Source organism: Salvia miltiorrhiza, chromosome 8, assembly GCF_028751815.1.
Source record: "Salvia miltiorrhiza cultivar Shanhuang (shh) chromosome 8, IMPLAD_Smil_shh, whole genome shotgun sequence".
Classification (NCBI taxonomy): Eukaryota; Viridiplantae; Streptophyta; class Magnoliopsida; order Lamiales; family Lamiaceae; genus Salvia; species Salvia miltiorrhiza.
This window is the reverse complement of record NC_080394.1, coordinates 1,188,232-1,197,826: the sequence shown is the minus strand read 5'-3', so window position 1 is coordinate 1,197,826 and position 9,595 is coordinate 1,188,232. Positions and strand designations below refer to the sequence as shown.

Sequence of the window (9,595 nt, the reverse complement as noted above, 5' to 3'; positions counted from 1 at the left end):
ACAATATATCTCACAATATATATTTAGTTCCAAATAACTAATTTATACTATAAGGTTTTGTAGTAAAACGATGAACTCACAATATATCTCTTCACTATCTATGAGTTCCAAATGCTTTTTAAATTATATTTTAAAATGAGTTTATATTTATATAATCCCTATATATAAAACTATTTTTACGTCATCGATCGGTAACATTTAACTAGTTATGTGAGATTTGTCTATAATTTATTTATAAATTAAATGGTGCAAACTCCCTTACTTCAAACACATGTCATAATTATCATTAGCATCGATCAAACATAATTTATTCCAGCAGCCCTGTTTCATTTATTAATCAGCTCATGCAAGAGGCCACATTGATTTATTCTATAATGAATCCCTCCTAACAGCGAAGATTAGGCCCGGGATCGACTCCGAGTTGGCTACAATAGCTTGTATAGTAATTAACACGAGCAGTCACGGCGGTAGGATTCGCCCCATTGCATTCGATGCTGTTGATAGCCCTAATCGTCGCCCCAAAACCCTGACCCGATGTGATAATCGAGTGCACGTTGTTCATCCAAAACCACAATGCGGTTTTGAATGAGATAGCGGGATTTGTGGCCACGATATCGGGGTTGTTCAATCCATCAAAGCCTATTGCTTGGCCCGCCGGGCCGTAGTTGTAGTTATACGATATTTGCAATGGGCCGCGGCCGAAGTATTTTTGGCCCGGTGTACATGGCCACTGTGTATTGGTACTATCGCAATAGCTGTTAGCTTGATTTATCTCTCTTGTGTAGCATAAGTCTGCATGGAAAAAAAAAAGAATTTCATAAGTAAAATGTTATTATTATTATTATTATTATTATTATTATTATTATTATTATTATTATTATTATTATTATTATTATTATTATTAAGTTGGTAAGGGTATGTATTACCAAGTACTAAATGAGGAGCTAATTGTTAAAACAGGACCATAACTTTTAGTGTTTTTCAAAAAAATGACTATATGTTACAGAATTTGAAATTATTACGTAATTTATAAAATTATTTGTTCAACAACAAAAAAAAAAACTTACGTCCAGTCTCATGCGTGACATGCGCGAAGAACGCCGCGATCTCTTGCTTAGAATAGGCGGCGGTGCCGAATGTCGGGTACGGCTGAATCGCTTGGAGGAAGGCGGCGCGTGTGTAGAATCCCTTTCCGGCGCAGCCCGCCGGCGCCTGATTAGCAATTCCATTGAAGAAATTATCCGTCACTATACTAGCAACTGTATTCCCTCCCGACGAACCGGTGCACGGCCCCGAACGGCAGCCGGGCCCACAATAATCGTTGGTGGTGCCGCAGTAGCCGTATTGGCTGCAGCATAGGTTGGGAGCGCAGCCGCAGTTCTGGCCGGAAACGTAGTTTCCGGTGGCCAGAAGGAGACACTACAAGAATTGGTCACATAGACAACACAAAATAGACAATATATTTGGACAAATGTGTTGTTAAATATTATATAGACAACTATAATGGCTAAATCTGTTGTCTATGACCATAGAAAAATGTGGTCATAGACAACAGTGTTTGAAACATGTTGTCTATGAACGCTACTAGACAACATGACTTAATTTCTGTTGTCTATTAATAAAATAAACAATAGATTTTCCTAGTTTGTTGTCTTTATTCAAAGCATATAGACAAGTATTTTAAAAATCTATTGTCTATTACTATTACCTCATTACGCAAACACTTGTGAATTTTAATCAAAAAAGAAAAAGATAAAATGTGATGCATTGTAACCAAGAAAAAAAAAGTTAGTTTCTACTTTCTAAAACTACATTCAATTTCTGTCGCTCCTCCTTCTCCCTCCGCGGCTCCGCCGCTGCGCCTACCACCACCGGCTGCCGTCGCCATCAAATCACTCCAGCCTGACGCCGCCTCCTTCACCAGCTCAACGCCGCCCGATGCCCCTACCTAACCCACTGCGTGCACACCAGCCCTGAATCTCTCTCTTTCTCTCCTTCGGCGAACGGTTGCTCGGCGGGAACTCATTGTCATCACTCCCTCTACCACCGTCGCCCTTCCTCGCCGAAACGCAGCGGCAGATCCGTCGACATCTCCTCCATCGACGCCTTTCAACTGGCCCATCATCATAGCAAACCCTAGGTGCAATTGAGCTTTATGCAGCGCTCGATTGTGTGCGAATTTGGGATGAAGAAGGCGGATTCAATGGCAAAGAAGGCTCACCAATCGGAGAAGAGGCGGAACAAGGCCAAGAAGTTAGGACTCGGATAAAAAAGGTTTGTTCGTGATTTAAGGTTCACTATCTCAATTCATGAATTTAACATCTCTCAATATTTGTTAATCTTTTTAATTGCATTATTCAAATGGAATATGAGGATGTCTGGCAAATTATCTCTTGTGATTAAATTTGTTTTGGTGGATTTGCAGAATTTGGGTTTATTGCTGAATTTTTCAAGTACTTTGGACTAAATTTAGGATATAGTCATTTAGCTTCAAGGGAAAATTTGTGATGTAGTGGAGTTTGCAGCATAAGTTGTCAATGTCATGAGTTTTATCTGTTCATGATAAATGATTATGTTGCCTTCCCTCCTATAAAGAGGACTGATTCTTAGCATTCAACCTCACCATTAACTCTAGCTGGTTCAAGCTTCCCCACACATGTTCCTCTTGTTACCCGATCCTCTGTGTTCTCTTGAAAAGTTACACAAGGTATGTTTTCTTTCTTTCTAATTTCTGAATTCAAAGTATGTCATTTTGTTTAAATTGTTTGAAGATATGAAGTTGTTGTTAGTCTAGGAAAATTTGATGGTATGTTTCTTCGTGGTTTACTCCAAGCCTGCCCTAGCAACTTGCTTCTTCGTTCCTCTGTTTTCTGTGTATTGTATTCTGATTTAATGAATGTATATTTATGTATATGTTTAAGAATTAGTTCACGGATAAGTCGAATACCTCTATATCTGGCTGTTTCAAAAATTTAGTTGTCTTAACTTTTGTTGTTTGTTGTGACTGTTTCCAATGAATACTAATAATATTTTTTATATTTTATCTACTTAAAGAATGGCAAAAGGCATCATCACTATAGCTGGTTGGCTGAGTTTATTGATTTTTTCACTTGTTGTGATGAATGCTCAAGGCCCCGTTACTATTCGAGACGATGCCATCCCTAGAGGAGCAGGTTAGATATTATCTCTTAAATACTAATATATTTTTGCTTTGAAGTATGTATATATGTATGTGTATATTGACTAAATATAACTAGTTATTTCATTTGTTGTTATAGTTTGCTTTGATGGGAGTGCACTAGCGTACTCTTACGTTGAGGGATCTAGAGACAACTGATAGTTGGATTGTGTATCTGCAAGTAGACCATCTTTAACATTACTTCGAAAAAAAAATCATTACTATAAGCTCTAAATAAATCTTTATGTGCATGCTATGCTATCTTCTTATTCTTAAGCTTACATTTTCCATCTTTTATATTTAATGGATAAAAATATTTTCTTTTTTTTTATTTTAAGGTGGTGGATGGTGTTACAACTCTATCTGATTTATAACAGATCACGTACATATTCTTGGGGAGTAGTCACCTTATTGATTCTCAAACCAACTTCTTAGCGTTACTGGATTTAAATTGCACATATGATCTCATCTGGGTATAATATACATGTCCCTTTCAACTGATATTTGATCTTCATTTTATTGGATGATAATCTAATTTCTTATTCTTATATAGGTTTCTGCAGTTGGTAGAAGGTTTATATTAACTATCGTGATGACTCATCATTTATGTTAGATATATTGGACACGGTAAGTGTATGGTCATTTCTTAGTTTTTTATTTTTTTTAAGTTTAGAGATAGAAATCTTGACCAAATTTTGTATTTGACTTAGCTTGTTTATGCTACTAACACATTGATTTTTCTATTTTAGAAGACAAACATCTCCTTTCGAAGTGCAAGGATTTTCAGTAATACGATGGAAGAAATGATTACTAAAGGAATGGGACATGTTTGTTGGATAATTGAATTTGTTGGATGATTGGTGGTGAATGTTAATGGTTGAAGATTGTATTAGAAGTTTTTTTAGGAGAAGTTTATTTGAATGTTGAAGGCATAGTTAGAGACAATACAATTGTGGATGTAATATCTTTTGATGAAATACTAAATACGATGTTTGACTTTTATGATATTAATCGAGTTTTTATTTATGCCTTTTTAGTATTATTTGGTTATTTGATGTTTAAGTATTTTAATTTTGTTATAATATATTGGTATTATAAAATAGGGATCTAAATATATTATAAAAAAAAATATTTTGTCATAGAATAGACAATAGATATTTCATGTTGTCTATAACCATATAATATTTGTTGTCTATGATTAAATAGACAACGGATAATATTTGTTGTTTATTACCTTCCGTTTGTTGTCTATGTTTAAATTGACAACAAATAATATATGTTGTCTATTAGCACCCCAGAATAGACAACATCAGCCTCAACAACAGATGTTTTCCACATAGACAACACTAAATATCTGTTGTCTATGTGCTAAATTCTTGTAGTGAGAGCAAGAAGGGTGTAGATAGTGAGAGAGTGCTTCATGTTTGGAGATGAGAGAGGAAATGTTGTGTTGGTGTGGAGATTAAGGCAAGGATTTATGGGGTATTTATAGAGTAAATCAAGATAATGTGAAGCTAGGAACGTTGGAAATTTGTTACAATGGATGAGTAGATTAATTGACTTTTAGGGTCTGGGCAATAATGTTATATCAGAGTACCTTACAATATTAGGTATTTAGGTATTTGTTGAATTTAATGTGATAAAAATTTTATCTTATTTTGCGTTGGCTTTCAAAGTTGGAATTAGTCAAAATAGAGTTACACCACCCTAGGTGAATATTATCGATGTGTAATAATTTACAAATCACATAATGTAAATCTTATTAAGAAATTCCGGTGAAATTAATCTGTAATAATTTGCAAATCACGTTAATGAGACCTAGCTATGTCAAATGATAAAGCTGAAATACCCAAATACTCTCATTTATGAAAGGTTTTGGAGGTCATCGCCTGCTTGCGGGTGACTTATTTGATTATATAATGGATTACCACTTGTAAAAAAAATAAAAAAAATTTGCAAATCACATAATGTAAATCTTACTAAGAAATTCGAGTGAAATTAAATATGCTCGGTCAATATATGCATATCCACGAGATCAAGATTTAAACCCTTTCAAATAAAAGGCAAACGTATTTATGAAATAAGAGAAAAAAACATATACTAGCTTAATTCTATAGTCAAAAATAGTTAGTTCTAATTCTATATCTCAACAATAAGAAAATGAAAAATAATTAACCCATTTTAGTGCAAATATAATTCAGTTGACGTGGTCATGGTCAAGCCTAACAATTGACAAACACATGCCGCAATTCTTCAAAACCACACAATCACTCCTCCACAGATGTGGAGTTATTCCATAAAAGGGTTGCTCCAAATCTACAATCATCAGATGACTCCACATCAATTTACTCCTTTCACATCTCGAAAAGTAAATCGTCATCGAGCGTTCATCCTTTGCAAGAATCTCATCTTCTTCTTTTAGGAATTGCGAATAATAACTAGTGTTATGATTCACCATTGTGACAGCACGAAACACTTCATTCTTCATGTCAAAGGTTAGTATAATTACCTTATCATCTTTTTCTCGCGCTAGCCAGTGCGCAAAGTGGCCATTCTTGCACGACGACTTTATGGGCTTAACGATCTCCAATAGCTGAGCAAGCACGCCGCCGCCGCCCAAATCCCTCCAAGAATCCGTCGCTCTCGAATACAGCTGGGCGTGGAACTGGAGGTAGCTGTGTTCGGTGTAATACATCAGCTCCACCACTTTGTAATCTTCGTCGAAACCAATCCCGACGTCGCGCCTGACAAATAATCGGCATGATGGGGAAAGAAAAGATGGAGAAGTAACGAAAGGCGTTGTTGTACGACTCCAATGACTTCCCGTTGTCTAGGAGCTTTACTGATAGTTTCGGATCTGGATCATCGCGAAAAGGATAAGAAAATTGTAGATATACGGCGTCGTCTTTGTTGTTGTTGTTGTTGTTTTTGTTGGTATGCAATTTTCTGAAATATGGGGAATCGATGAGGTGACGCCAGAATTTGCAGACAGATCTGAATCTCAAGAGGGATTGAACGGATAGAAGCAAGAGTATTTGTGTCACGACGTCGTTGTCGGGTGGAATAGAAGCAGTCATTGCTATGTGTTTCAATAATCAATGACAAGGGTATTTATATGATAGGGTTTTATTGATGGAAGATATATGTAGGATTAATTTTGGCCTCATCATAAACATATATTTTTTTCTTATAAGCTTGGATATTAGCCTAAAACAAATTGGGCTTAATATATATCATAAACATAATTCTTTTTAGTTCATAGCCTTTTATTGTATTCTCCATAGCCTAACATAAATTGGGCTTAATATATATCATAAACATATTTCTTTTTAGTTCATGGCCTTTTTCTGTGTTCTCCATGGCAAAAAATAAATTGGGCTTAAAATATATAATAAACATACCGTATAGTTTGGGTGATTCTATTCACAGTCTCATTTTACTTTGTATAGCCCTCTATTTAAAAGATGCAATGATTATTGATCCAAAAAACCATTGTTAGTAGGTGTGTAAAATGGCGTTGAAACTGGTGTCATACAGTTTTTTGGCAGAAGTTTAATATGCATAAACATGTTTCTTTATCATATTATGATAAAGGGCTATAAATATTTTAAGATAAAACGATATAAATATTTTCAGATTATTACAATTGAGAGTTACACATATTTATTCTTTCATATTTATTTAAATGAAATTGTTAATTTATTATAAATTTAATTTAATTTGGGAACTATGAAGTATAGGATAAAAATATAAATTTATAATTATTATTCAAGATAGGAGGCTATAGAAAGTAAAATAGGGGCTATGAATAGAACCACCCCTATAGCTACTGTATTACCAGAAAATGAAACCTAAAATTATAAAAAAGTAGTAATAAACAAAAATGTAAAATAATACTATGAAAAGCGCATTTTTAACTGTGTCTATAATGCTTTAGACATCGTAATGTCATGCAACGATTTTACGATGCAATATTTTCAAGAATTCTTGTATATAACATTTTCCAGACCTTTTTAGTTATATATAAATAAATTTTAACTGACAATTTTTGTATCAAGCAATTAAGTATGTTCAAAGTGTTGGAAATCTGCTATGCTGGCGAAAACGTTCAGCAGAATTGACGCCTACAAAGTGCTCGACAGAACGACTGAAAGAGTTAAAAGGAAGGGCTGCAGAAATCTTCACACCAACTGTTTGGGAAAATGCCTTGAATAGAAAAAGGACTGCAAAAGTGGAGAAGCTGAACCGTTGAGAATACCCATTTCTATAAATGGTGGAAACTTCAATTCAAATACATTATTATCACCCTTAATGATCAAACATCATTAATTTATTCCATGCATGCTAATTAACTCTCCTAACAACGAAGATAAATGGTGGAAACTTCAATTCAAATACATTATTATCACCCTTAATGATCAAACATCATTAATTTATTCCATGCATGTTAATTAGCTCTCCTAACAACGAAGATTAGGTCCAGGGTTAACTCCGAATTGGTTACAATAACTCGTATAATAATTAACACGAGCAGTCACGGCGGCCGGCCTCCCGCCGTCGCATTCCCCGCCGTGAATAGCCCTAATCGTGGCCCCAAAACCCCGCCCCGATGTAATAGCTGTGTGCACCCTATTCATCCAGAACCACAGCGCGGCCTTGAATGAGATGGCGGGGTCCCGGGCCACGATATCGGGGTTGTTCAATCCATCAAAATTTAGGGCTTGGCCCGCCGGGCCGTAGTTGTAGTTCCACGTCAGCTGTAGCGGGCCTCTGCCGTAGTACCTCTGGCCCGGCGTGCACGGCCACTGTTTGTTGCTATTGCAATAGATCGCCTTGTTTATCTCTCGTGTGTAGCACATGTCTGCATGGGAAAGAAAATTATCAGATCGTCTGATGGGTCAAGATTCGTCACATATATTCATTAATAATATTAATCTTTGGTTTATGGTTGTGTTCGGATATAGACATTGAATTAATTTATGGATTCTGACTACCGTCTGACATGATATTATTTCCCTAGTTCAATATTGATTTCAACTCATATAAGTTGTGAGACAGAGAATCTCATCGAATTATCAATATTTTGTGTGAAGCATTGTACAATAGCGCTTCTAAAACCAAATTAAATAGTAAAAAATTTGTCTTTCGAAATCTCAAACTCAATACATGTGTGCAAGATGATTAATGCCCAAGGCCTGAAGTGCTAAATTTGATTCTACCGTGGCACGATTTTTAATTTATTTATTTAGTTGTGTAATTTATCAAAAAAAATTGTTTTGAATTTTTTTTTGAAAAAGATAGCTCCTAAGTGAGAGTAACAAAGTTAACAATTAAAAAGAAATGTGATTATATATAAAATTAAAATCTTTTAAAAAGTAAAATAAAAAATAAATAAATAAGAAAACTTAGTCCAATCTAATGTGTGACATGCGCGAAGAACGCCATGACCTCACGCTCCGATTCGTCGGTGGACACGAGTTTCGAGAAAATTTAATTATATCTTTGGTGAATGCAAAAAGGGTTCATACTTTAGAAAAAAATAGTGAGTGAATTTATGTGAGTCCATTAGTGATAATGCGTGTAAATATATGGTAATTTTAATTGTAATAATTAGTAACAATATGTTCGAAAATAGAGTAGGAGGATATTTTATGGAGGAATCAAAAAAGAAAATTAGGAAAATATTTCGTGGACTTACGCCCGGTCTCGTGCGTGACATGAGCGAAGAACGCTGCGATCTCACGCTTCGAGTCGTCGGCGGACCCCACCGTGCCGAAGTTGGGGTACAGCTGAATCGCTTGTAGGAAGGCGGCGCGTGTGTAGAATCCCTTCCCGGCGCAGCCCCGCCCCGCCTGATTAGCAATGCCGTTGAAGAAACTATCTGTCACCACGCCGCTGACATTGCCTCCGTTGTTTTGGCCGGAGACGTATTTTCCGGTGGCTAGGAGGAGAGCGAGAAGGGCGTAGATAGTGAGGGAATGGTTCATTTTGGAGATAGCTAAGAGTAGTGAGAAAATATTGTGTTGGTGTTGAGAAATAATGTGGGGATTTATGGGTATTTAAAGAGGGAAATAAATATATACTCCATTATTTTATTTTATCTTTAGAAGGATAATGGGAAGAGGAAGATATCTTGAAGCTAGGAAGATTGGAAGTTTGTTACAAATGGATTAATTAGTATATTATTGACTTTTGGAATGCCTTATAGTATATGATACTATTTGATTTTATTGTGGTGGAAATTTGTGTTGGATTTTCCAAAGTGGAGTAGGTAAACTTGACTTACTATTAAGAGTCAACTCATAATATTTACACCATAACTAGTTACTTGTAATCTAATTATATGCTAAAGGATATTGTTCACTACAAATTATACTTATAAGTTCAAATGAGAAGGTATATAATGTACTATAAATT

General features: G+C 35.4%; 1 protein-coding gene and 1 long non-coding RNA gene across 8 annotated transcripts; one reads left to right on the top strand and one right to left on the bottom strand.

The window, feature by feature from the left end:
• Positions 1-258: 258 nt before the first annotated feature.
• Positions 259-9,235, bottom strand: LOC130999792 (endochitinase A-like). Of its 5 annotated transcripts, none has more exons than XM_057925433.1 (3): positions 9,103-9,235; positions 1,068-1,389; positions 259-792 (listed from the first exon to the last, which is right to left on the bottom strand). In XM_057925433.1, exons 1-3 carry the CDS (start codon positions 9,163-9,165, stop codon positions 386-388), a joined length of 792 nt encoding a protein of 263 aa, XP_057781416.1. In that variant the 5' UTR covers positions 9,166-9,235; the 3' UTR covers positions 259-385. The 5 variants fall into 5 exon arrangements, with proteins under 5 accessions (XP_057781416.1, XP_057781417.1, XP_057781415.1 ...); XM_057925434.1 differs by having other exon boundaries at positions 1,068-1,380; positions 9,094-9,228; XM_057925432.1 differs by lacking the exon at positions 9,103-9,235 and adding an exon at positions 4,566-4,665 and having other exon boundaries at positions 1,068-1,417.
• On the top strand, positions 1,634-4,113 carry LOC130999800 (uncharacterized). 3 transcript variants are annotated; one of them, XR_009093588.1, is made up of 6 exons: positions 1,635-2,707; positions 3,055-3,173; positions 3,279-3,359; positions 3,517-3,651; positions 3,732-3,805; positions 3,928-4,113. It is a non-coding gene; the product is annotated as an uncharacterized LOC130999800 (long non-coding RNA). The 3 variants fall into 3 exon arrangements; XR_009093587.1 differs by having other exon boundaries at positions 1,634-3,173; XR_009093586.1 differs by lacking the exon at positions 3,279-3,359 and having other exon boundaries at positions 1,637-3,173.
• Positions 9,236-9,595: the final 360 nt, after the last annotated feature.

What these genes read in the sequence shown, in the direction of transcription:
- LOC130999792 (XM_057925433.1), bottom strand. Translation starts at nt 9,165, where the DNA reads ATGAACCATTCCCTCACTATCTACGCCCTTCTCGCTCTCCTCCTAGCC. An exon ending in TAGCCACCGGAAAATACGTC is followed by an intron (nt 1,390 to 9,102) that starts TCCGGCCAAAAC and finishes GGAAACTACGTT; the next exon opens with TCCGGCCAGAACTGCGGCTG. An exon ending in TGTCACGCATGAGACTGGAC is followed by an intron (nt 793 to 1,067) that starts GTAAGTTTTTTT and finishes TTTTCCATGCAG; the next exon opens with ACTTATGCTACACAAGAGAG.